Source organism: Thamnophis sirtalis, unplaced genomic scaffold, assembly GCF_051295495.1.
Source record: "Thamnophis sirtalis isolate CommonGarterSnake01/CBP01778 unplaced genomic scaffold, rThaSir2_p1.2 scaffold_4, whole genome shotgun sequence".
Lineage (NCBI taxonomy): Eukaryota > Metazoa > Chordata > Lepidosauria > Squamata > Natricidae > Thamnophis > Thamnophis sirtalis.
This window is the reverse complement of record NW_028261384.1, coordinates 99570270-99585874: the sequence shown is the minus strand read 5'-3', so window position 1 is coordinate 99585874 and position 15605 is coordinate 99570270. Positions and strand designations below refer to the sequence as shown.

Here is a 15605-nt window from a genome sequence, read left to right as displayed (position 1 = left end):
ATTCTCTCCTGTCTACTGTGAAGAAAGCACCTTCTTGATGGCTATTCTACATATTTGCTCATTACATTCATATAGTTTAAATTATTAAGAGTCAGATTAACCTTAATGAGTGAATTTCTTAAAGCAACTACAATTTTTTTCAAACTCCCTTCGAAACTTGAGAAGTGGCATGGTTACTTAATAAATAGCAGCCAGCTGTGTAGTGTTTCAAATATTATAGGATGTAAACTAAGAGGATAGGAACAGTCATAGTCTCTGTAAGATGGGTTTGTTTTTAGTGAGTTGAAGGAAAGCGCAAAAATCATTCTTCCTTCTTGAAAGCACCACATAAGCCCATGGAAAAATAATGAAATCTCCACAGTGGAGGAATGGATTATGAAAATGTCATAGTTCTTACAAATGGCAAAATTGACCTGTATAGTCAGAGGGGAAAAAATACAACAAAAAGTTTTCTGAAAGTCTGGAAACCTTATGCAGTATGGATTTTTTGTTGAAAGAAGAAAGAAATGACATGGTGATTTGTGGCTTGAAGATTTAGGAAGATGTAGATTAAGTAAGAGGCTGAAAGGATTTGTGTAGTATCTAAGAGGGAGGAAGGATTATAAATTTATAACTATCTGTTGAAAAAAAGATTGCAAAAAAGATTGCAAATCATAACTTTTCTTTACATTTTTCATTCTGTTTTTTTGTTTCTTGCACCGTTTTCTTTGTTGTATATATATATATAGTATACATGAATAGATAGAGGCAAAAAGATATAAATATTCCTCAAGTTAAGATGTTTCAACATTAAATTGGACTCTCCATTGTAGCCTAAAAGCTACTTACAACCCTGTATTACAGTGTAAAACCCCATCAATCATAGGAATGTATTTTGATTGCTCAACAACCACCCCATATTTATGGAAGTTTGCAACATCCCACAGTCACATGATGACCTGCTTTATGATCATCACGACTTATGACTGTAATTGCTAGGCTCAATTACCATCACATGTCGATAACTACCTGTAAAACAACAACAGCAACAGCAACAGCAACAGCAACAGCAACAATACACTATATAAGCCCAGCAGTTAAGTGATGGTCTTGTGTACATGTGGAATTCAAAGTCCTTTTTCTTAATTATTTTTAAAGTATACATAACTCTATTACAACACAATTCTAAATAAGAACATTAGACGGGATGGGGAACATCTGTCCTCCAGATACTGCTAAAATGAAACTGGGCATCCCTCAATCTTATGGCCATTGCCTGGGGCAACTGGAATGGGTAGTTCAGTAACATCTGGAAGACACACTTTTTCCATCACCATATGTATATATATATATATATATATATATGGAAAAATGGTTCCAGAGGATTGGCACAATAATAGGGAAGACCCTCCAGTTCACAGTCTGACATGATAGTATAGCTGGGAGCAGAGCCCCAAAGCTCTCCTTACCTGGGTGCTGTTGAGATCACACTGATGTGTGTTTGCAAACCATCCTCCGTTAGTGGCACACTGGTTTATATCAACATTTTGGATTTTAACATCCAGCCTCATGACCCCTCTGGAACAGATAAGGTGATGGTTTTAGCATGTATCGGGAAAGAAGAAATTCAACAATTCTAATACTTGATTATATGGAACCATATAATCACTGCAGATGACATTGCCATTGGCTGAAATGTATTAAGAATTGCTCTGATGAACAATCCATGTGTATAAGCAAAATAATATCCTATCTGAGGAGGTAGCAGAAATATGAGAAGACAAAGAGAAGGGATTGAAACATTTACTGAATGGGGAAGCATGGAATTGACCCTAAATATATTCAGTACATCTTTAATACCCTGCTGCTTTAAATTAGAAAAGTGAAGTTAACACACAGAATTTGGAATGGTGCTTCACTAGCCCTTGGATTATGTAATTTGGGATTTGCATCAATTATTCCCATGATCATCAAGTAAGCATGCTCCAACTCTTTAGAGGAAAAAACCACTATGACACGGAAAAAGTTGACAATATTAGCAACTTGGCTTCCTTCCTTGCTCTCTCCCTATCTTTATATTCTTTCTTTGCATCATATCAGGGTACAGCAGCTTTAGTGATACACAAGAATAAGACCTGCAAAGCAGAAAGTAAAAGCACAAAAGTACAAGATACTCTTAGTTAAAGAGCAACTAGCCACAGAAAGTAGAATGGCACTACAATATAGTAAGTGCATTCTTTCACACTGGCCTATTGCATCATGCAAAGATGTTTAATGGGTTCGTATGTTGTGAAGTTATAATGTGTTTTTCTAACAGATTAACCCTGCAATTTGTATATCCTGAATGATGATTTAATAAGCTGTTGTGAGCCTTGACAATTGTTTTATATTCAATCAAATTGGTTCTGTTATTTGTATGAACTTGTATGATCTCAAAAAGCAGCAACTCATCAAAGGCCAATTTGTATATTAAATGATCTATGGCAAGTCTATGATTGGGATCACATTTCATATCAAGCAATGATTTAACTATGGATTGTTCATAAATCATAATTGGCTGGGTTCATATAACAATAGTAATAATGTATATACTTACATACTACCCACAGTGATTTCTTCACTCTGGGAAGTTTACAGTGTCAGCATAGTGCTCCCAACAATCTGGGCCCTCATTTTACTAACCTCAGAAGGATGGAAGGCTAAGTCAACCTTGAGCCCTATCAGGATCAAACTCCAAGCTGTGGGAAGTTTGCCTTCAATACTGTATTCTAGCCACTGTGCCACCATATACTACATTAAGCCATGAATTATTACTTAAAAACTACAATGATTGCTTCAATACAATATACTGAGCCCTACATTAAGGTTGACAGACTGTAGTGGATAGTAGAGGAGATGTCCACGCCATTATCCCTATTATTTGTGGTGCTACAGAGACCAGGCTCCCTCCTCTCCTTTTTAACATGTACATATAACTGCTGGGTGAAGTCATCTGTTAGTATGAAGTGAGATTTCATCAGTAGGTTGATGATACCTATTTATGTATCTCTAACAGGTGGTGTCTGAGTGATGCTGTAGAATCCTGGCTTGGTGTCTAGAGGCTTACGGAAGTCTGGAAGGGGAACCAGAGACTTCAGTTCAATCCTAGTATGATCAAGTGGTTTTGGCTTTTAAGACCTCCTGATTCTGGGGACTTTCCATCTGTTGTTTTGGATGGGATTGCACTGCTCCCAACAGACCATGTACACAATTTGGGGTTCTTCTGGGATCACAAATACTGGTTGAAGGGCAGGTGACAGCCTATCAATTGTGCCTTTCCTGCACTGGATGGCACTGCTCAAAGTCACTCGTGCCCTACTCACCTCTTGTTTGAATTACTGCTACATGCTCTACACAAGGGCTGCCCTTGAAGAGGATTTGGAAGTTTTAGCTGGGGTAAAATGTGGTGGTGTGGGCAATCATAAGCATCTGTTATTCAGCACAAGAGATATTTTTTTCCATGAACTGCACTGGTTACTAGAAAGCTTCCGGGTACAACAAAGGGTGCTGGTAATTACTTTAAAGCTGTTCATGATCTGAAATTAACTTATTTCTGGAAACCTCTCTCTGTCAGGGTTCCAAGTAATACTCCAAAGAAAGAACACTCCAAGGTTTGACTTTCCTCAAAGTTCCATTTTATTAGAGATGTCATATTGGCACCTCTGGGAAAACCTGAATCTGAAAGTTTCCAGGTTTTCCCTGCCCAAAAGAAAGTTTAAGTCCCTGCCCAGCACGCATAAGTCCATCACATGATCCAATCCGGCACCATCAGAAATTGGAGATACCTCCCAGTCACCTCATCGCAGCTGCAGGGCAAGATGGTCTTGACTTTCTGAGAAGGAATGTTATTTTGACTATATATCACCCACACTCTGTATAAGTAGAAAATGTGGCAGGCCTGAAGTCCCAGAAATGTAGAAAATGTGGCAGGCCTGAGGTCCCAAAGGTAAAAGATGGCTTCCAGGTCTGACACGCTCCCCAGTTGGATTTACCTTTCCTACTAGATTTAGCAGAAGAGACGTGCTCTGAATCCCATCTCTGGTGGGACTCAGGAAAGAGCCTTTTCTGTCATACAACTATGAGACATGATTCTCTCCAAAAGGTCAGATTTGCCCTGTTCCTGCTGGCTTTTCACCCATCTTTGAAGATCTGGTTTTTTCATTAAGCCTGGGTCCTGATGTTATGGGTATGTCTGTTTCTTAGTTCTTATAACCTGCATCCGGATGTTTGTTAGGCTACTTTATTTTATTTGTAGTTTTATTTAATTGTTTACATTATTTTTTTAACTGTTACCCTCCCAAAGTCATCAACAAAGATGGCCATAATTTAATAAACATGTAAGTTAAAACTTAGCAAATCACATTGACCCTACATAGCACCCTGGCTATAAAAATATGTTTACTTGTGCTACCAAAATTATAGTTCATTCAATATGGGAGGGGGGAAATCATATGTTGTAATGAATTTCAATCTAACTATAGAGGCTCAATTTATTCAAATTATGCTAACATGCATTGCAGAGGGTCCTTGGATTATGATCACTCATTCAGCAACTATTTAAATTTACAACAGCATTGAATAAGTTCTGGCCATTGTGGCATCCCCACGGTCAAGTGATTGTGATCAAGATGCTTAGCATGCAGTTCACAAACATGATGTCACAGCAAGCCACAGTTAAATGATTGCAATTGTCAACTTCCCCCTGCTGGCTTCCCACAAGCAAAGTCAGTGGGGAAGCTGGCAGGAATTCAAAAGTCAGAGTCATGTAAAAAGTCCTTACTAAGAAAAGCAGTCATGTGACTTCATCCTTTATGACTGCGTCACTTAGTGACAACAATTTCAGATTGAATTATTATGGTACACCAAGACCTACCTGCATTTAATTTGTAATTCAATATGAAATACAAATTCTCCCCTTTGAATCATAAAATGAGCAAACAGATTTTAGCCCACAGCATGTTGTATAGATCAGTCCATGACATATGTCTCTGGTTTGCTGTGTTATGTAAACCTATGTAATTGCATTAGAGTAACTGTATAAATCGTAGTTGTTATCAATAGGTAAATGTATAAAAATGCAGCCAATATGTTTTTCTGAAGACAATTCATAATGACTCCATTATTAGTAGCATTATTGTTGCTTTGTTACATCCTGTCTTTCCAAATACAAATCCTATCAAAACTGCTTAGGATTGCATCAATTATCTTAAACTAAAAATACACTTTAAAATAAAGTAACAATTTTTTGAAAAGCAGGAATCCTTCTCATAGGAGAAATGATAGAAATAAAATCCAGAATACCATTTCTTGAGATGTTTGCCCTCCTTATTCTCTCTCCTCATTTTGTTGCTATAAAATCAATCCTGAATAAAGAATCTTAAAAAAAAATCATTTCCCAAATAGTCTCCCCACCATCTGCAGCTTCACTGGACTCTTAAATTCATGGGATAAGTGAGAGAAGAAATTGTTTTTTAGCATTTGCCTATTTTTGGCATGGGATGGTCAGGGCTGGTATCATTTGTAGATATTTTTTCAACCCTTTCCTAATTTGTAAATTACATACATGACCACCAGAATGCAGTAGGTCTAACATATTAACTCATGCTTGTTTTAAATCTAGGATTAACCTGCTGATCATCCCATAGATCAGTGGTCTCCAACCTTGGCAACTTTAAGACCTGTGGACTTCAACTCCCAGAGTTCCTCCATTTGACCACTGCCATAGATGACCAAATTAATCATCCCACTAGCACCTTATTTCCTGTCATTGCAGTTATGCACTTCCCAATTTATTTATTGAACAAACAACACGGTCTGTAAAGGATCAGCATGAGCAGGATGGCAGAGAGTTAATACACTTTCTCCTGACCCTGTTTCTCAAAACAAGACCTGATTACATACATTTCATTGAAAATAATAGCTCAGCTTCTCTGTTTTCCTGGAAGAATAATATCTGCTTAACCATCTATTATCCTTGAATGTGGCATGCCGTAGTATGATTAGATTAACTAGTCTAAAGGAGTCACAGCTACAAATCACGATTATGGGACTCATGGATCTGAAAAACATGATAAGGCAACCTGCAACATGAATTAATATGTCACATTTAAGTAGTCAGTATTTCAGAGATAGGTGATAGATAGATAGATAGATAGATAGATAGATAGATAGATAGATAGATAGATAGATAGATAGATAGATAGATAGACAGACAGACAGACAGACAGACAGACAGACAGACAGACAGACAGACAGCTAGATGATGATAGGTAGAATGAAGTATACACATACGAACAACAAGCTTTCCCCCCAAAAAATTCTATGGTACTTTTAATAAGCTTATCTGTTTTGAATTATTTGATAAGAAGGAGCATATACAGATTTTTAATATCTTGGGGGTTGCAAAAATTCACATGAATGTTAGAAAACAGCAAAGTATCATACATGTTGAATGTCTCTGGCGTTGTCTATTGATTATATGGATTTTACAGCCCAAATCTTGTAGAATTGTACAGATACGATTACATTGTCCTAATCCAGCCACTATGATTCAGAATGTTTTCTGGATCTACAAAATAAAGTTAATTGAATAAACTGCAGTTCACCATGACAATGTGATCTGAATGTATAATAGTGGCCAAAATTGTGGAAACCTTTTAGGAAAAGTGTACAGTATTTTTGAGGTTTGATGGCTAATAACACCACTTTCTTTTGTTGTAGTAGTACCATAAAATTACACATCAATGGCAAGATAATTTAATCAAGAATGTAAAGCAATAATGTTTATGAAGGGTTTGATATTAGAATAGCAGTAATAAAGAAGGAAAGTGAAACACATAGAAAAAACAAAATATACAAAAATTATCACCATACAAAAACGTTATATACAAAAATTATCACTCTGTCAGTTAATATTTAGTTGGGTAACCTTTAGCATGAATTAGGGCCTTACAATGTCTTCCCATAGAGTGAACCAAGTCTTTTAGTTCTGCAGCTGTTAGAATGTGAAACCAAGATTGAATGATTGCTTCTATTAACTGGGTTTTATTGCTGGTCTATCTGGCTATAAATTTTCATAGAATAATTGAACAAACTTTGTTGCATTACATTCTCAATTAAAACATCTTTCCATTGATATATAATTTTATGGTACTGATTTTAAAAAAATAGTGTTATTAGCCATCGAACCATAAAAATACTGCATACTTCTCCCAAAAGGTTTCCACAATTTTGGCCACTACCATAGAATATTTTTCATGCAAATGTAGTTTCTCCTTCAGAATAACCATAGGCCACTTCAGTGGAATCAACACCTGTTTTCCCCACAGTATCTGAAAAGCAGCTACTTTGGGATATTAGGAGAAATTAATAAATGGATGTAATTCAAGCCATTTGCAATTATTTAAAGTGTCCAGCTGAAAACTATCTTTTAATAGATATTTACAGAAGACATTAGCAGTTATCTTTGCTGAACTACTGGCAGCTGTTTGTTAGTTGTTAGTGCAAGATTGGTGCCAGAATTAAACTATAGCTAACCCTTAAGATTGTGATTGTAGACTTGAGCGGATCAGTTGCAAAGTAGGGACATTCATGCTGTTCTACAGGCTGTGAGATTATATCAGATGGGCCATGGTAGCATTCTGTAATGAAAATCAACCCTTCAAAATAAGATCTGCTTAGACTTCTAAATAACCTTTCTGGACTGTTTCCAGCAGATTGGCAGAATCAGAAGAAATTTAGTTCTTATTTATGTGAAAGATATAACACATATTTTTAACCTAAAGTAGCTTTGGAATATCCCCTTTAATTCTGAATCAATTTCTTAATCTGTACAAAACTCTTCTTAAAAGGTAGCACATGCTGTAGACAATAGGGTGTGTTTCCTCAGCACATCATCTTTACTATCCCTTGACAGCCCCTTATAATCCCAAACTGAATTGGTGGTTTTTAAGATATTTACTATTGAGATTGTGGACTTGGGACATTTTAAGTTTGACCTCCCCCATATATAATCAAAAAGAATTGCTTTTGGTGAATCAAGCTATGCTAGACATCACTTAAGTTTATTGTGTGAACTTACCTTAGTTCAAATCCAGTCAAGTAGTTGTTTGGTAAACTATGGGATTAAATTAACCGTGTGCAAATAGGTTTATCTACAGATTTATGAATTTAAGGAGATCAGGTTTGTAAAGAATAATAAAGTAATAACAAAGTAGACTTGTGAAAAAGAATTTTTCTTATTACTCCTAAAATCTCTTCTAGGTAAGCAGTAAAGAAAGTGATATAAATACTGAAAATGTTTTCCCCTTTGTTAATTGCAAATTATCAATAGAATATAAGTAAATAGAAATGTATGTATAATAGTACCTTGTGTGTGGGTAGGAAATGATATAAGTAGCCTCTGAAATCTTTTCTGATGTATACTACAACCCATTCCATTTCTCTTCCATTCAGTCTTCTTCTAGATAGGACTTCTGTTTTTTTTCAGTTACGTTCTACGGTCTTATTAAGACCCCAGCTTGTAAAATACTTAATAGCATACTTATTTAATATCAAAATTTAATATCAGTATAATTTTTGATATTCTTTAAAATAAAGAATACATGCTAAAACTGAATAGATATTTTCTCTTCCTTCCAGGCCAGCCTCGTAATCAGAGTGTGATGGATAGATTGAGATTCCAGACATTAAGATAGCATTTGTTAGGAATTTATCTCAGAATATTGATAAATTAAAAGTTGCCTTTGAATGTACACTCAATGTTTTCTTATTATATTTAAGTACAACTCGTTACTGCAACTGGGTATTAAGGCATCATAGCTCAACTTCTCCCTTAGAAAAATTGAAAATAACCTTTCTATTTTAGAGATTATCCTAAACTATTCCAGCCAAAGGGCAAGCAATCGTTATTTAACCATGTAAACAAAGTACTTTATACATGCTTAGATAAATATATGTTAATGTTATTATTGCTATTCTTACTTTTAATAGTAGGTTCTGAGATAGAGTTTAATTTTTTTAAACTTTGCAATATATTTGTAAGCAGCTGTTTGCAAATCCTGATGAGCTTCTCAATAGAATATGCGTTTGAGCAATAAATAGTGATGAATGTATTTAGTTTCTATGCATGATGATAATAGCAAATTTCAGTCTACTGAGAAAGGTATTGGATAACTTTTTATCTCCACATTCTCCATCTAGCTTCTTCTCTCCCCAGTTCCCTAACAACTGTTTATATTATTCTAATTTGAGAAGAACCAGTGGTGGATCTCCTGTATCCTATGTGGTTTGGATCAAAATCTCACCCCTTATCACTATCCTCTTCCACTCACTTGAATTCTGGATTGAGGTCGGGTTTGAGGCCATAGAACGAAGAGGAGAGTGTAACCATCCAGGTGGGCAAGAATTTTCCATCTTCACATTCCAGGAAAGGTGGGGACCATTTGATATAGCCCTGATCCATCACATAACTATCCCCTTGGCTCCATTTGGGGGTGTCTAGCGTCTTAAGGTCATTGCTGAGAATTCTCTTATAAAGCGGTGGAGTCCGTTGTAACCTAAAGAAATTGTACCACTCATTTTCCCAAGTTAGATTCCTTAGATTCTCTGAAAAGGCAGAAAGATCTTGAAGTAAGATCTCATTATTCCCCTTCGTGGCTTGAAGTATCAACTGGGGCTTGGAAGACAAAGGATGAGCATCAAAAGTCAATATGGCTCGGTAAACTTGAGAATCCCCTTCTATAACACTTCTCACCAAGGCATGGTACCATTCTACATCCTCTTTCACACTGGATTCCCGAATGTCATTAGTCTGAAAGACCATATTGAGGAAATTGGTGGCATGGGTCAAGGTGTCAGTAGCACTGCGTAGATAGGAATGTAAGGCTGGTGGAGGGCGAGAGTCCTTCACTAAAGCCCTCATTTCAAATCTCTGGGTACAGTTGGCTTGTGAGAGACTCAGGGCATCTCCAGAGTACAGGAAGGTCATTGCTGGCTCCGATCCCTCAGGTTCAGCCTTATTCAAATTAAGGGTAGGCACCCAAGTGAAAGCTGAGACCAAAAAAGATGAAGATGAAGGCATCCACTCCTTCGTTTTTGGTGTCCTGGCTTTGAGTGGAGCTGATTGCTGTTGTTGTTGTAAGATTTCAGCTGCCTGTAAGAGTTTGAGATAGAAGCACCAAAGAAGAAGTCCAAGACGACAAGTCTCCATGGTTTAGCAAAAGGTGTAGAAAATACCTGTGTCATCCAGCTGAAATCATTTCAACCATGGAAAAGCCCTCTTGAGAACTCCTGATGTGTTTGATGGAAATGTCGAGATGATCAGAAAGTAGAGGAATAAAGCCATGAGAAGCGAAGAAGGAGCCAGTCAATCTGTAAAATGAATGTCCCCAGAGAACAGTGTCACATTTGCTGAATATCCTGCCTCCTTTTATAATTTGCAGGAGTTTCTCATTGTCTCCCACCCTCTTATTTTTTGCTGTCCCTTATATCTTCCCTCCCTGACTGGTGATGGAGCAGACGTCACCACAATATGAGCAGCTGCTGGCACTTCCCCCCTCTCCTTTCCCTCCCTGACTACTATTATATGCATAGGATTTTAAATCTCTGCAGATCCACATACACATCCACATACACAAACATGCTAAGAGCTCAGTCAACAGCCTTATTTGCTAATGCTTGAAATGGAAACATCCTGTTTCAGGCCAGAAAGAGGGAAAGGGAGGGAGGGAGAGAAAGATGGGAAGATAATAGAATCTGTCTCTCAGTCTATCTCTATCTCACTTTACTTCCATTAGGGAATCTGGATCTGACAGTAATACAAGCAACCAAATCCTGCATGGAGTACCATGGCAACAGGAAATTTGTCTTCCCACCTCACTCTTCTCTTCCCTTTCTCTCCTTCCCCTCCTTTATTTTTCCTCCCTTCCATTCATCAGCTTGACTAACACCACGATATTCATTTATAAGGTCACCTACTGCCTACTGATGTTCCTATAATGCTGCTAAATTTAATTAACTGTTTACGGACAAGGAGTGTGGAAAAGAACAGGAGGAAGAGAAGGGGAACAAGGACTATTGTTAACTACATACTGAAATAATTCAAGAATGTAGACAGAAAATGAAGAGTGAAAAGAGCAATTCCAAGGAGTGCGATACAAACAGTTTAAGACCAGTCTATATCAGAATTCAGTCCTACAGAGACTTCCCAGTACCACAGCTTAGTTTTGGATCAATTCACTTTGGGAGTCATCAAAAGCAATAGACAGACAGATAATAGAAATATAGATATAGAGAGCGATAAAAATGACCACCGCTGTATATATACATAGTTAATTTTCCATAGTATATAATTATACTGTACTTTTGTTCAATCTTGAATTACTGTTTTGTTTTACTGTTTTTCATATGAATATAAGAATGTAATTGAGAGCTATATTTATTGGCATGTTGCAATTGCTATAATTGATGAGTTATTTATTTTATTTTATTCAATAATTTATTTAATAATTGAAAAAAATAAAATAATAGTAATTCACAACATAGCTGTTGGATTACAATTCAAGCATCTTGTTTTGGTAAATTAACCTCTATCAAAACACAAATACCATTGCTGGCTCTACTTTGGGGGCTGTTGTCATATATAATAGTTGGGTGCCAATGAGGGAAGACAACTTTTATCAGACCAATAGCAGTCTGCAGTTTTGAACTTTAAAAAAAATCTAAGTTGTTCTAAATGGCTTAGATCCTGCCCATCTGAGGGACTGCTTCTTCCGTTATGAATTATGCAGCAACTGAGATCTGCCTGAGAAGTCCTTTTGAAGATGCTGCTCTGTATCAGAAAGTCACTTCTGGCAGGTAAGGGAGACCTTCTCATTCTTCATTCGGTGTGATGTACTTCTCAAGGCACCGGTGATCTTATTCTCTCAGCATTTTGAAGAATTGTAAAGACTACATTCCTTTCACTAGGCTTTTAAGGTTAATCCACTTATTTACTTATTTTTACAAATTTGGTATTTTTTCTACTCTTCATTTTAATTAATAATGATTGCCTTGAGGCCTTGCTTAAATGGAAAGATAGGTTGTAAATCAAATAAACAAATGAGCAAACACTGCCTACATCATAAGAGTAGGATTAAGGGCAAAGAATTTGGCAGCGCTGAGTGGCAACAGAGAAACACAAAGCAAATGGCTCAGATATGGAACAGTCAAGAAATACCCCAGAGACTAGCAATTAGTAGAGCAGCTGTGAAGGCCTTGGAAAAGATAATTCAGAAGCTGTGATATGTCTAAACATACAAAGAATAGTGCAACAAATGGAATTCCATGTTATACTCTATGGAAGTGAAAAGTGGACTTTGAAAAAACAGGATAGAAAGAATGTTGATAGGTCTCGACTCCAAAGGACACCCTGGACAGTCATGAAAACTAACAATGGATTACTGAACAAATCTCCCCATGTTTTTAATTTGAAACACAAATGAGCAGGCTGAAATTAGCCTACTTTGGACAGATTATGCAAAGATCTAGTTCTCTGAAGAAGCGCTGGGAAAGGTGGAAGGAAAGACTAGAAGAAAATGACCACCAGCAGGGTGGATCGACTTAGTTATATCAGCAATGAGTAAACCACTGGAAGATCTAAAGGGCCAGATCGGGGACAGATTGTAATGGGAAAAAATCTATCTGTGTGATCACTAAAATCCACACTAACTTGATGGCACATAATCAATGAATGGATGAATGAATGAATAAAAGGCTGTAACAAAGAGAATAAATTTTAAATCTCATTGAGCGTGACAAGGGCATGTGTCTTGATCCAGAATGCTCTTTCGAATTCCCCACATTGCTGCTAGGTTTATTTATTTTATAGGCTGTGATTACATAACATGGTGAATTGTAAAGCTCTGTTAATGACTACAAATGTCACCAGGTTACTTCCCATCATGCATAGCTCTTTAAATAAGATCTGCTGTTACTGTGTTGTGTACACCTAAAATGAATACTATTTTGGAGAACTACAAACTTAGACATCGTATTATATAACAGACCTTAGAGGCAAATGCTTCCAGACTTCCAAGATAGACATATACCTGCTAATTTAAATATGTTATTCTTCTAGATCAACTCAAAGGATTGCAGTTGGATAGCACAGTGTTATGCTGGCTCACTTCCCTTTCCTGAGATTAATTCCAGTCAGTGGTGATTGGGAAGGAGAGATTCCACCCTCAATCCATCTTATGCCTCAGGGTTTGGTGCTCTTCTCTCTCCTATTTAACATCTGAAATTGTGAGTGGGCTCATTGGTCAAATGGGGTTAAGTATCATCAGTATACTGATAATATCCAATTGTACTACTCTTCCCCGGTAAATGCTGTGGAAGTCCTTTCCCAGTGCTTGGAGGCTGTGAGAGTTTGAATGGGGAATAAAAGGCTTCAACATGACTCTGGAGAAACTTAGTGGCTTTATCTTTGGGGGCCCTTTAGAATCTTGCTTTCTGCCCAAGGAGTAGGTGATAATCATGGCTAGGAAGATCTTTGCACAATTTTGAACTATGCAACTGGTGCACCTCTTCCTGGATCCAGGGCCCTACTCAAGGCCACTCACGCCCTGGTCGCCTCCTGCTTAGACTATTACAATGTGCTTTACATGGGGCTATCCGTGAGGAGTATGTGAAAACTTCAATTATGTGTCTCTCAGATGGAATACACATTACATTTTTCCTATGCGAACTGCATATTTGTTTCTGGGTACAATTCAAGGTACTGGTGTTGACTTTTAAAGTCCACATGGCATGCAATTGAGTTATTTGAGGAACTGCCTCTTCCCAATTTCATCTGCCCTCCCCACCAGATCCAATAGAATGGGCTTTAGGGAATTTCATTTGGAGCATCCTAGGTGGCAGGTCTTTTCTGTCAGATTGCTTGCACTATGAAATCTTCTCTCTTCAGGGATGAAGTGGGTGGACCTCATGATCACTCCTGAGCTTTCAAAGGTCTCTCAAGAGTTGGTTATGCCAGCAGGCCTGGGAACTCCAAGGAGTACATTAATTAGTAAGGAGTCTCCCTTACTGTTAATATTCATCTGCCTATCAGTTTCTTTTTTGTTTTTAATGTCTTTAATACTGTTTAACAATTACAGTATAATGGCTTTAGATAATGATTTTTTTTTATATTTCTATATTTCTATTTTTATTGGATTGTTGTAGGCTGCTCAGGCTGCTTTCTGTTAGATGAGCAGCCATATAATTCTGATAACTAAATAAATATTGAACTTTCAGCTTCGCTGTAGTTCAGCTATAGTTCTAACTTGTAGTAAAAATGGCTAATAGAAAAAAGAGGTAGGGGCAAGAGGCATCATCTCTAAGGCAATTGAAAGTTTCGCTTTTTCTGTTTAACCGTCAATATTTCTCCTAAAGCTTATCTCCAGATTTATCCAAACATTCTGATCTAGGAAAATGAATTGCATTTAGTGAAATCCATCCCATTAACCTGAGACAGCTGCAGAACTAGTGGGCTAGGATTATTGCCTTCTCATCTGCAGTTACATTTCTACGGTATTAAACAAAGATTAATCATAATTATGCTAGGTATTACACTGTTTACCAAAAGCTACTGGCTTCTGGCTTCCATTTGCAAAACAAAAACTTGTACACACATCTCATCATATTACTCCTGTTTTCAGCGCACATAAGAACTGTCACAACCTACCACTTGATATGTGCTTTGGATGAGAATTACATTAGCAAATTCCATTGCTTCTTGTTAAAAGCGTATTACAGCTCAACCAAGTGCCGAATTCCAGTCAAAAGGGAAGTGTTATGATAGAAATATTAAAATGCTTAGGTTTGTGTTTGAATGAATGTGTTAGAAAGAAAAATGTATAATAACAACTTATACATTAGTAAGTTCACACGATCTATTATGCATTACTGGAGTAATCCTTATAACAGCTTGACAGAGTACAAAATTGTATTTTTTTTCTGCGGATTATTTTTGGTTGGGTTGATTTTCCAGGTTGCATACTTTTAAAGATGGGATCGAAGCCAATCAGAGTCAGATCTTCCTGAGAATTTTAAATGATAGGTTGCAAATGATTCTGACATTTTTCCAAGTGATACATTGGCTTTAGTCTGTCTTGCTATAAAATATATATTTATTAATATGTAAAGTTCCGTTCTGATAAAACTTTATAGAAATTTTATTAAAGGTTATAATTGCAACTGGGCAATTATGAACAATACAAACTAAAAGTGGCTTCCCAATTTCATCACATGTATAATCAATTTTAATAACTTACCACCTTCTCTTAAAATGCAACAAATGGTCTCTTCCCACATCCCATCTCTTCTCTATAAACGAATACATTGAAGTAGTCCTTGATGTACGACGACAGCTGAGCCCAAAATTTCAGTTGATAAGCAAGACGGTTGTTAAGTGAGGTTTTGACCCATTTAATGATTTCTTCTTCTTCTCGCGGTTGTTAAGTGAACCATTGCAATTATTAAGTTAGTAACATGGTTAAGTGGGTTCCCCATTGACTTTGCTTGTCAATTGGCATGGACTTATGATGATCGAAGTGTTCAAGAGTCAT

The 15605-nt window shown here is 36.8% G+C and overlaps 1 protein-coding gene across 1 annotated transcript in view; it reads right to left on the bottom strand.

The window, feature by feature from the left end:
- GPR179 (G protein-coupled receptor 179) overlaps positions 1-10399 on the bottom strand; it is a 47535-nt gene extending 37136 nt beyond the window's left edge. Inside the window, exons 1-2 of the mRNA XM_087713564.1 lie at positions 9351-10399; positions 1449-1557 (exon numbers count right to left, since the gene is read on the bottom strand). Of these exons, the coding sequence (XP_087569690.1) occupies positions 1449-1557; positions 9351-10228 (987 nt within the window). The 5' untranslated portion in view covers positions 10229-10399. The remainder of the gene's footprint in view (positions 1-1448; positions 1558-9350) is intronic.
- Positions 10400-15605: the final 5206 nt, after the last annotated feature.